At 38.9% G+C, this 12879-nt stretch overlaps 1 protein-coding gene across 3 annotated transcripts in view; it reads left to right on the top strand.

Moving 5' to 3' along the window:
- Positions 1–12646, top strand: part of tox (thymocyte selection-associated high mobility group box) — a 53657-nt gene extending 41011 nt beyond the window's left edge. For 2 of the 3 annotated variants that reach the window (XM_061731998.1, XM_061732000.1), the window contains 6 exons: positions 609–854; positions 3029–3253; positions 5283–5363; positions 5483–5977; positions 10159–10319; positions 11166–12646. In XM_061731998.1, the coding sequence (XP_061587982.1) occupies positions 609–854; positions 3029–3253; positions 5283–5363; positions 5483–5977; positions 10159–10319; positions 11166–11202 (1245 nt within the window). In that variant the 3' untranslated portion in view covers positions 11203–12646. The remainder of the gene's footprint in view (positions 1–608; positions 855–3028; positions 3254–5282; positions 5364–5482; positions 5978–10158; positions 10320–11165) is intronic. The other variant, XM_061731999.1, reaches the window with a different exon arrangement.
- The last annotated feature ends 233 nt before the right edge of the window (positions 12647–12879 follow it).

The raw sequence follows: 12879 nt of genomic DNA on the forward strand, positions 1-12879 counted from the left end.
ATTCAGGCACACATCCAAATGTGTGTATGTGTATTGTTTCCCGCATGGCGTGTCTTTCACACCATACCTTGGAAACCCTCGTGTGGATCGTGGTCAGTGTTCCACTATTTTTAGCATAACATAATGAATGAATAAATTATCTAGCAAGCAAACTTTCCTACTTGTTCTCTGGTTTCAAGACCTGATGGTATTGTTTTTAATGTGCTTTAGTGTTTATGAAAGATTGAATTACCAGACATCCACCATCTACACCACTTTTTTCTACTTCAGGCCGTGGGGATCTGCTTTACCTATCCCAGCTGCTGTAGGATAAAAGGCAGGGGTACACCCAGGTCATCAAATAATTAAAAAATTAAAAAGAAAAATAATGATTCCGTACAATTTAAACGAGTTAAAAACTATCATAAATTTTGACAGTTCTACCAATAATGAGAAAGCCATCAGAAATTCTCAGGACTGCTTTATGGGTTTTGGTTTGCGTTATTTACCTCACTCTTGTTGCTGTTTTGATCCCACATGCACCCACATAGAAGGTAAATGAGATAATGCAGTAATCCACACAAAGATAAAATCATTCTCTATCATTTTCACTTGCTGTTTTTGTTCAGATGCAGCAGATGGTGAACTCGGATTCTCGGTTTACCAGCAGCCAACAGCCAATCGAAGCAGCTCTTGGGCCCAGGAGCCAGTCAGGAGCTAGTCAACAAAGCCAGTTGTCCACTATCAACCAGTCCCAGCTGGTGCTCAGTGGGAACTCTGCTACCCATAATTCCCCTTCACCTCCTGGAAGTAAATCCGCCACACCATCTCCCCCAAGTTCAGCACATGAGGATGACAATGATGATGGACTCAGGGTAAAACACACACACGATGAACAAAAACACATAAACTCAGCACCTCATGTTAGTTTCGTGCTGGTTAGTCATTATGGCATACCTCACCAAGCTGTGATCAGTGAAATACACAACTTCCATTTTTGTGTGCATTTAGACTGGAGAACTGTAATGTTATGTGTCATAATGGACCCACATCAAGACAGAAAAAGACTCCCTCACTGTTAGCTGGCTCATTCTGAAACAAGCAAGCTGCACCAAACTGACTGTTCATATTATGGAGAAATGAAATCGTTATTACTGAGAGATATTTTCACATTTTCTCAGCCTCTGCAGATAGCAACATTATCAGCCAGCATACGGGTTACTGGTTTTCTAGAAAAATGGGGAACAAAAGCAACAAATAGCTTTAGTGCACATCTGCAGAACACGACTGCACATCTAAACAAAGGCTCCTCCTGGGAGTTGGTTGGTTTGTGTATTCCTATACATGCCCCTACCTTGGGTAAACATTAAAAACAACTATGTTGCAATCCAAACACATCTCCAGAATGGTATACAGAGGGGTGTGCTGCATCCTGACTCACTAGTAATACCTAGAGTCAAATGTGAGGACTTGTGACCGGCTAAAGTTTGGAAGTAATTATGTGATGCAGCAAGACAATGATTTCAAGCACACCAGGGGAATCTACAGAGAATGGTGAAATAAAAGAAAAAAGAATTAAGGTGTTACATTTAGGTTGTACCTTTCCAATTATAAGAAGCTGTTAGCAGCTGAAATTAGTTTAAATAATGAAGCAATATATAAACCCTAACAAATGAAGGAGAGTATTTCCTAAAACAGCTAATCTTTTAGTAAAATACCTTTGAGCTGTTCTGATTCAGATACCGGGGGAGAAATACTCACCATTTCTGCACAAGATAAGGCTGTCATGTCTGCAAGTATTTACAACTGTGCATCGTCCAATTACCACAGCAATATGGAATTATTTTACTCTGGAATAATCCCACCAGCAAAACCGCAAGTAAGTAGTAAGTAGCCATCATGTGAACGAGGACCTTGTTTTAGCCAAAGGGGAGGACAGACGACCCAAAACAATTATGATAACAATCATGTAAGCTCAGTACTAAATTTTAACAAAAAGGTAGAACACCTTTTTTTTAGAACATAACACTGGTATGAGATTAGTATTATTACCGATTATTATCGGTGAGTTGTCCCACGTAAAAGAATCAGTATCGAAAATCAAAATACACTATCAGAGCATCTCTTTACACTGTAAACAAATAATCTATGATTAAACTCATTAAAAATAATCAGGAAAAAAACAGACATCTCGCTCATGCATTTATTTCTTTTACTTTTTTTTCATGTATGTATGAAAGTATTTATATATACTTCAGTTTTAAATTACATAAACTGTTAGTATTAATAGAACTGATCAACATTAACATACATATATAAAATGTTTTTATCATCCTTTTAACAATAGAGATTGTACCCCTCATATTTAATTTCTACTATGTCAAACGCTTTTGTTATATATTTTGCATTTCTAATGGGTCAACAGCCACTGATTAAGATACTTATTTAGTAATTTGGGATTCCAGATGAATTCTGTTTTTATTTTAATTTTTTCTTATATGTTTTTTTTTCAAAGAGTTTCCACCACCTGAACAGTGGTCTTGATTTATCTCTATTTTTACATCAGTAACTCCTGTTTCCATCCTCAAAAAGTCACCTGCATTGATTACATATTTAATTTAAACTTTTGGTCTGCAGACTAAATGTTTCTGATCAGAACAGATTGGGCACAGCCACCAACTGCTGCTGACAAAATTGCTTTTGTGGCGGTATCATGGAGATATGATCTGTTTATAGGATGTATCATCTTTAACCACTACGAGAGCCATGATGTCTTCTGCTGTCTGGTGGGAAATTCCCCCGTGAATTCTGACTAATAACTAAACCTAAAAAAAATAGAAGCTGATGTTACTTGTTCAAATGGCAGTTGTTTTATGTTGTTTTTTTATACCAATCTATTCAAATGAATACATTTTTCTCATCAGATATGTAATTTCAACAACACCACTTTATTTTTTTGATGCATATCTCTCACCTATCCCGAGCCTTGCATTCATACAGGTGTGGACCTGGTTGTGTCCCATTTGACATGTCCTGTGTTTCTAAACAGGGAGAAAAGCGGCCAGCAACAGTGGACATCTCAAAGAAACCTAAAACGCCAAAGAAGAAAAAGCGAAAGGACCCCAATGAGCCAGTGAAGCCGGTGTCGGCATACGCCTTGTTCTTCAGAGACACCCAGGCCAACATCAAAGTGCAGAACCCTAACGCCACCTTTGGGGAGGTGTCAAAGATTGTGGCTTCCATGTGGGATGGCTTGGGAGAAGAACAAAAACAGGTAGGTCCTCATCCTAATGGTACACATTTGTTAACGCGATGCAGTAAAACTCTCTGTAAAATTGTGGTACAAAACGGTCATAATAGATCTCTTTTAAAACCATAAAACTGTTGTCGACAATAATGACAGAACAGGTAAGTACAGCAGTCGTCTACCGACCTGAAAGTTGCTGGTTACATTCCTGGCCTCCAGGTTCATATATCAAAGTGTCCTTGCGCAAGATACTGAACCACACATTCCTCTGATGCATTTGTCGGTGTGAGTGCATATGTGATCGATAAACCACTGCCTTGATTCAGTAGGAAAAGATATCTGTGTACATATATGTGGACTAAGACAGTGCTATATGAATGTGTGTGTGGATGAGTGAATGTGGCTTGCGTAAAAGCGATTTGTAAATACAGTCCTTTTACCATTTAACTGTATTTGAAACTGATAACATTTGCATATCATTCAAATTTTATACAATTACACTATACTTTTCAGGCAGGCTCTGGTTAATTGTTTGTTAGTTGTGAATCAGCAAGAAAAAGAGTAAATGTATTAAACTCCTCTTGATGTGCCGTCCAGTCTCCAAATGGTGAATATCGCCCACAAACAATGCTTACCGCCACTATGTGTTGTGTGTGTGTGTGTGTGTGTGTGTGTGTGTGTGTGTGTGTGTGTGTGTGTGTGTGTGTGTGTGTGTGTGTGTGTGTGTGTGTGTGTGTGTGTGTTTGTGTGTGTGTGTGTGTGTGTGTGTGTGTGTGTGTGTTAATAAAGCCATTAGGAACATCAACATAAATGTGACCTAAGTCTGACCATGAATCTGAGCCCATGAATGTTAAATATGTCTAAAAGGAGCTTGTGTTATTCTAGCTGTCTGCTGCTCCTGCTGACACAATTGCATTTGGTGAAAAAAGGATTGAAATGTTAGTGGTCCTTTTGTAAAGTCATTCATCTGCCTCTCAGAGCAATTAGTCAAAGAAATCACTATTACAATAAAGTTGAAAGCATATTTAACTGTCATTTTATTCTTTTATTCGCTTCCTCCAGAAGATCATCTGTTGGATTGATCCTGTCACCAGAGTGAAATATTTCAACCACTAAGAGACCTTTTAAAATGATCAGATCAAATCTGAATATTATCCGGGGCTCATAACTTATTTGTACCTCAAACTGCACTTTGCTTAAATGTCAATTAACACATGACTCATTTGGGATTTCTGCTTAAATACACTTTATGTATTGAGATATTTTATCGTTTTTGTTTAATTTTATTTTGTTCATTGTTTTATATACTGTTTTAGGTAGTTACATCTCTTTTTATCTGCTTAAATGTAGTAATTTTCCGGTCTGAAATGAATACAATTTGGCCATTTAGTTTTTTTCAGTTGTTTTCCAAGTGACAAAAAATAAGAACCACAAAGCTGCTGTATCGAGGGAAACAGCCTAGTTGTTCACCAGCCTGAGGTGGTGCATGAAGCAGCAGCACATCTTGACTCATCAGCTTCCTTCTCCAACTACATTTGCATTCAGACAAAATGCGCAATCTTTATATAAGAAAAAGAGTTTCTGCTTGAACAATGTAGGAATCTGCTTACATTGTTTAATGAAATAAGCGCTAAAATGTCTAAGCTTTGATATGTTGATATAATTACAGATGAAAACATCTGTTTTTATTGTTGTTTATCTATGTTTTTGAGATGAAAAAAATGTCCATATAACTAATAGTACAATCTAATTCTGAAACTTTGAAAAGAAAAGGAACATATATCGATGAAGCTGCATTATATTTCATTACATCACACTAACTAAACGCTCTAATCCAAGTTAGGGGTATTTTGGATCTTAAATATGAGAAAATGTGCTAAAATAGTTATATATACGGGTAAGAAAATGAACAATCTGTTTTTTATCTCTTCATGGAGGAGTTTTAGTTTAAATTGAGGGGCAGGTTCCCTTAATCACTGAAGTCTAATTTTTTATTTATTATTATTTTTAAATGCTGGATTCCTTTCATATGTGTGGATTAAATGTTTTGTTTCAGTTGTACAAGAAAAAGACTGAGACGGCTAAGAAGGAGTATCTGAAACAACTGGCTGCCTACAGAGCCAGTCTGGTCTCACAGGTGAAACACACACACTAAAACACACACGTTCACTTGTTTTATTACTGTTAAAAAAGGCAATGGGTTGACTAGGTTGACACTGAAAATGATTTTAAGTTTAATTGTCTGTCTTTTTTCAGAGTTACAATGACCCATCAGAGATGAAGCAGCCTCACCCTTCCTCCACATCTTCCTCCTCTTCTACCTCAATGTTCTCCTCCAGACCTTCAGCTTACCCTGGTCATCCAGGTCAGCACTCTTCCTCCAGCTCTCTGGCCCACCCTCACCCTCTCCCTCCCCCCCAGCACTCTGGGATGTACATGCCGTACTCTCACCCACCACACCCTTCCCACGCCTCCAGCCCCGGTCACGGCCCACACCTACCTCCTCCTCACCCTCAAATCCACCCCCAGCTCCATGCACTGTCCACCAGGGGAACCGTGCCTCGGGTCAGTGTCCCCCACCAGGGAGCCATGTCCATGGGAAATGTGGCAGCGGCGTCCACCCCTCCCCTCCAGGTTAGCCCTCCTCTTCACAGCCAGGCCCACTTGGGAGGGCTGCACAGCCCACACCATCAGCACCAGCAGCTCAGTGGGCACTCCCTGGGAATGACGCACTCCCCTGCCATCACACAGGTCAGACTCACTGAACTTTTTCATCTTTTTGCTAAATTGGCTCACTCATACAGTTGATTTTGTAACATCTTTTTTTAAATTAAATGCATAGGTCAAAATTAGAATCAGATCTAATGCTCTGATTTGAATAAACTTGCTCTAGAAATAAGCCTAATGTTCCTAAATCTTGTCAAAATTGTCTTATGTTAAGAAACATATCTTTGCCAGTGGAGGAAGCAAATAGTTTAACTAGAATTCTTATAATTAACAAAGTAGTCTAGAAACTAGTTTTTGCAGTGAATAAATGCCCAGCTGATAATTTTTTTGTATCTTTTCTGTAACTGATTGCAGTTCATTGTCCAACCACATTTGGCCAATACAGGGCTCAACTACACTTATTTGGGGAAAATATCTAATAAAACATCTAATTGCGATTATACAGGCAATAAATATTGCAACCTGATTTCAGATTATTGGGCATTACCACATTGATCAGTGTGGTAACGAGAAAAAGTATGTTATTTGTGGACAATGATCTTTATTGTGTACAGTGATGCAGGTATGACATTATAGTTGACCACAAATCCGTTGTTGTCTTATCAATCTCCATATATTTCACTTCCATTTTAAACATTCTGCAAAAAATTGTGGAAGGTTAACTTGACAAAGTACACAATAGATGAAAGGGCATCTATATTATCAATGGTTGTATTTTAGTCCCTGATGAGTTTTTTTAAACCCTTATTTCATATCATCACTGTGCTGACAGACAGCATGTCTTTAGCAGAGAATTGGCCAGTAGAGATGGTTATCTCCCTGTGCTTCCTTGAACCTTTCGTATGAAGGTGTTAACACCACAAATGACTCAGAAGTGTTTCATTTAATTAGCAGAAAACACATCATTAGCTTCACATTACTCTTTGTTTGTTTTGCAGCAGGCAGTTCTGCGTCTTTGAACGTTGGTTCTGGTACATGTTGTTGTTAGGGCTGAGCCGGTTTTATTTATTTATACTCCTGTAACAATGCAAAAAATTACTGCGGTTAGAGGGTAGCCACCCCCCAAAACACAAGCTTATAGTTGTATGTTGCTGATGGCTTAAAAAAAAAAAAAAAAAAAGATTTCAGGTTTTTATTGATATCGTAGCTGCATTGCAACTTGTTTTGGATGTTTCGGAGCAACAGAAGAGGCCTGTATTGTTTACACCAGAGATCAGCTGACCGATCTGAAATCAGCTGTTATCTTAAGACCTGTGGATATACGACGGAGTTACGGTGAAACACACACATGATGTAAAGGGAACAAGTAACTACGGAGAAACGACTGGCTTTGAGCACCGTTTAAGCTGTGTGTTTAGCGGACAGCGACGTGATGGTACTGTAGGCGCAGGGGACGTGGATGTTGCCGGGAGATTAATCCGCATATGCGTTCGGAAAGTTGTAGTATTTGCAGGTGAAAGTCTCTCAATTTTGTGACAAAACTTGCCAATAGACCTCGTCTGAATTTGCTGGCAGCCCTCGTTCATCGGGCTCAATACCAAAATCTGCCCAAATGGATGACGTAATATTTAATATTTACTGTACAGCCTCTTTTCCAAATCCAAAACCACCCCCTTTCCTTTAGGAATGATGTTTCCTCTGAGCTTTTAGATCAAGCGGTGGTCATTTCGGGGGTGTAATAGTCCCTCAGTTGCAGGTGTAGGTGCGAGTATGTGGAGAGGAGGATGTCTTGACTGTAAAACCAGTCAGCTATGCTTTAAGCTTTCTTCAGACATAATGTATAAGATAATTGAACCCTTTCTGATTCTCTAATGGCATTGTTTAATTGTCCAGCTGTAGCTGATACCATCTGTAAACATGATGCTCTCTGGAGTTCATTGTGAGACAGTAATGTCCCTCTGAAGGCAGGCATTTTTTGATATGCTGCTCAACTTTTTATAATATACATTTTTGCCAGTGTGAGCACTTCACATTTTCAAGGAATTAGGACACACCTTTTGTTTTCTGCTGAGCTCTTTTATGTGTCTTTTCTTTATGGCTTATCACACTATTTACTGAAACCACACACAAACACAAACCCATTTCCTTCGGATAACAGCATCTCATAAGGAAAACACACACATATTCAAGGGTATTACATCCACAAAACAATCAATTGCTTCGCTTCGGTCAGATTGTCAGTTTTCTGTAGTTCTGTTTGTCCTTCTCTAACTTTATGACACAGTTTGGGAATAAATCAACCTGTCAGTCTTCCCCTGTGCCTCCTTGATTTCTCACCGCTGGTCTGTCAGCACTCATTCTGTGAAGAGAGGAGGAAGGGCACGATGGTCGGCTGTGATATGAATTTATTTTAAGTGCATTGTGAGACTGCAAGGTAGAGTGAATATATTCACCAGCATAAAATGGAAGACAGATCAACACTTCTCACTTTCAATTTCGTCCCTCTTTTTATAGAGTTCTAGTAACTGCTGCGTTCCCATAATCCTCTGTCTCGTTTCCATTTTTTTCTGAGAAAAAGAGCAAATAAAAAAAAGTGAAGGGGGAAAAAAAATGAAGGACACCGTGACAGAGCTCCAAACTTTTTTTTTTCTTACTGGGTGAAGAGTGAAAACTGATGGGGGAAGGGAGGGAGAGACAAAGGAGGCAGATGGGGTCTTTGTGAAGGAGTGAGGGAGAAGAATTTGCTCAACAATAGATGAATAGGTGAGGTAGAGGAGGAGAGGGGGAGGAGACCAGGGGAGAACCCAACCACCTGCTGTCCTCCTCTTTCTCCTCTTTCACTCACAACACTCAGATTAACTTCCCTTTCAGTCTCTCTCTCCTTTCTCCCCTCACACACGTCTACAAATTGTTGTTGCTCTCACTCAGTTTCAGTCTCCCTCGCAAGCATCTTAAGGCTGAAGACGTGCTCACTTTTTCTCCATCTCCCCCTTTCACCGTTTCCTCTGCCCTCATCCTTATCCTACTTCTCAGAGGAAAAATCAGCTAAATACTCAGACCTCAGGTGCTGATGAACTTATGGCTGATTTGTGTCCTCTTCACTCCAGGAGGTCTTTCATATCCGCGTTTGTCTGAAAACGTCTTTGCAAAGACGTGATAACGGCTCATGTGCAAAAAACCATCATATGTCTATGAACTAATTCAGCTCGAAAGAGGACTCAAACAGCTCACTATTAAAACCTGCTTGGTGATAAATATACACGTCAAGGATTTTTTATTTTTTTTGCATGTTTAATTTTGAACTGTCATTTAACTCTTGGAAAAAAAATGTCTGACACTGTAAGCTCATTTCAAGCAACATTGAGACCAGAGTTTTAATGACATCCATATTTATTTCCCAGACTCATTAAGTTGCAATCAGAAAATTCAGAAACCTGGCTCTATTAAACCATAAAATGGAAGGAAATCCTGATTAATATCATTGCAAACAACTGTAAAAAAAATAGTCTCCATAAAGAGAAACTGATAAAAAACAGTAAATCTGTGCTTGGTTCAGAGGAAGGTCACAGCAAATACTTTTCCTCGTAGAAGTGAATCTCCTATGAATATTGTGGAGTTTCATTTTTGTGCATGTGACCTAAAGGTCAGCCAATATGCGCTCCTCTATGAGAAATGCTGGTTATTAAAAATGACCAATAATCAGCCAATTGATTAACTGACCTCTGACATTGTTACTATATTTGATTTAAGTATCTTAATATTACTTCAACTTAAATAAAATAAGACGATGGCTCTGTAAAACTTGCTCAGTGCTGTTTGTTTTGGTTGTCATTTTCAAAAGGAAACTGATATTAAACACAGTTGAAAGAATTTTAACTGTCTCAGCTGCTCCAACCGCTGTCCATGTTGATATGCAGTCGCCAAAATACAATAACTTGCTCTCAGTTGTTTTGCACAGAGGTGTGCACCTGTCCCTCTCAGCTCACGCAGTATATTTGATTTATGCCTCTCAATCAATTCAACCTTTTTTTTTATTCTTGTAGTCGTGTGGAGACAGCTCACATTGTTATGCCTCTATTCTTAAACTGAGTTTTTGAGCAGTTTTGGATAAAACATACATGTTTATTTTGGGTTCACACTTTACATTATTAGCAGCAGCATCATGTATTTGACACTTTAGAAAAGCGCAGTAACATTGCCAGCATTATTATGTATGTTGTGATTGCTCCCTCCAAGAAAGTCAACACTGTGTCCCTTCATGGCAGGGTTATGCTCCCTCCCTCCAGTCGGACTATCAGTCGATGGGCGGTGGCATGCTGAATAGCGGAGCGGTGATGTCATCATCAGTGGACTACCACCAGCTGGGTCGACACACTCCCAACCACCATCCCTCTCTGGACTGGAGCGTTGATTACCATGGCAACGGGTAGGTGTTGCAAGGATGCTTTCCATTTCACTTTTGGATATGAGTAAAAAAATCATTCTTCAAAAGCTGGCCAAACTACAGCTTTTACATATTTTGATGTACTCCGATATACTACTTGGGTTTATTTATAACACTCATTTCGTTCGGTCACTTGTTTAATTTTTAAACTTGTGTGTTTTAATCAAAAATCTGAGTAAAATGGGAGCTGATTTCAACTAAGAAGGACGCATCACCAAAGCTGACTCTTAAAGCCACCTGTAAATTCGGGTTACGATCACTGTCTTCCTCTCAGATGCAGCATACGTTCTTACGACACAAATGAAAATGTAGGAAAACGTGTGAAGTAGTTGGCTTTGATGGACAGGTGGTGTCTCTACCTGTCCAGCAGGTACAATAAACACAACACAGGAGAAGATGATTCAGCGAGACATGATGTCATTCATAGTCAGAGTAAAGGCATGAAAGAAACATTGTGTGGACAGTCACAGCTCGCTCATCAGTCCACACGTCATTTAGTTTTCGTTTTCCAGTTGGACGTCATTTGTTAACCGACCGTTCTTCCATGGCACTTTGTCACCTTTCACTTTCACATGAACACCAACTTTTCCGACTTAACCACGTGGAAAATCTTTCCATTTTAAACTGTCGCAATGTTTTATTGGCTCGATGACAAATGTATCAGATAGATATTATTTAAACGACTCTCATGCGGTATAGTATTTTCTAACACCGATGCAACTGCAGGCTATCAAAAAAAATTAAAATACGACATACATGTCACATGCTTGCAATATTTCTGCACTGGCAGCTGTATCTGATCTTCTTTTTCTTTTCTTGTTTCTCCAGAGTTCTTCAGAGAGATAAACCTCTGTATCTGAGCTAATCTCAGGAAAAAAAAAAAGACGCCAAACATCGACCCCACTACTGCCACAACCTGAACCTGCAGCCATGACCCTCCATCAGCGCTGGCAGCCTGGTCCATCTTCATCCCAGTGAGTTCCAGCTCTGAGAGGACTCACGGGGACTTGAAGACAAAATGTGAACTTCAGTTGAGTTCAGCACTTAAAACAAAAGCCCAAACAGGAGAAAAATGGCGCAATTTCTGTGTATTACAACAGTTTCTTTAAGGTAGAACAGATTTAAGAAGTGACCTGAGCATTCGTTATTGGCTGTGTTTTTTTTGATCACCTACTGTGTAAAGCTACCATTCAAAAAGAAACTGTGCACCAGCAAGGAGAGAAGGGCGAGTCCTCTGCTGAGAACCATGTTGATAAGTGTATATACTCCAATATTTCCTGTCTGCTCAAACGCTTTCATATCTAGTTTCTCATTTTGTAAGGATGGTGTTTACCGTCAGATCCAAAAGGCTCTTCATTTGTAAATTGTTGTAACTTAATTTTTTTTAAGTTATCGATTTTAAAGCTGTTTTTTTGTTTTGTTTGTTTTTTAATTGACTTTCTAAGTGGTTGTGTCCTTCTACAGTCAAAGTTAGAAGCACACATCACAAAAACAGAGGATCATTAACCAAATACCATTTAAATTATGTTCCCCCAGTGGCTTTAGTTACATGATGCTTTACTGCCATATGGACTGAAGTCCAGCTCGCTGACTGCAGACACAGTAAAACTAAATCTTGTGACTATCACACAGTGATAAAGACTTGATTTACGCTGCTGTTGGCAGTTAAAGACAAGAGAAAACTCGGGAACATCACCTCGATTCGTCTGTGAAAGACTGAAGAACTTTCTTTGCTCTCCAATAAATATGATGTATTTTAGTCCCTGAAATTATAAAATGTCAAACAATTGTTTGTTGTAAAAAAAAAAAAAGAAAAAAAGAAATGAAAAGAAAAGAAAAACATTGTTTGTATGATGCCAGCTCCTCCTCCTGGCATATGTCTGTTGATATTATTGATTTGGATCCAAACTGTGTGTGAGAGCGTGAAGTGTTAATGAGAAAGCAGAGTGCTTGATTGAGTTGCATGGTCTCCTTTGTCATCTCTATTTCTCTGTGCTCAGAGGCTATTTAAGAAACTATAATTGTTGCTGGGTTAGCCCTGTTTTAATGTTGTTGTTTTTTCATTTTTTGAATAATCAAATCGAGGGTCGTTTTCGTCATTAAGACAAAGTTGAAAGACATATCTCACTCTTGTTCTGTATCTGTTTGTATTAAAGTGTTTTTGCTTTTTTTTGTTTTGTTTTGTTCTTTTGGGCATATGAAAGGACTTTGGCAAACAAGAACCATTAAGATTTTCTTATTTTTAGATTCTAATAATGTGTTTGAGAATAAAGGCAGTGCTGCACTGATGTGCAGCCATTACTCCAAAACCTGCCTCTTTCATGTTGTTTATTCTCATGCAGTTGGTGACAGATGCTTTAATTAACCGCATGTAATCTGTGCAACTTCACTGCGCCTGTGGTCTTTTACACCCATCGTGCCCTTTCCACTTTTAAAGGGTGCTTTGCAATTGCAAAATTATTGTCTTTGAAGCCTCGGAAAATATGTATGTGTAACCTCTGCCGGCACGAATATATGAAGTTTTTCAGTGGTTCTCGTGGCA

Source organism: Cololabis saira, chromosome 10 (genome assembly GCF_033807715.1).
Source record: "Cololabis saira isolate AMF1-May2022 chromosome 10, fColSai1.1, whole genome shotgun sequence".
Taxonomy (NCBI): domain Eukaryota; kingdom Metazoa; phylum Chordata; class Actinopteri; order Beloniformes; family Belonidae; genus Cololabis; species Cololabis saira.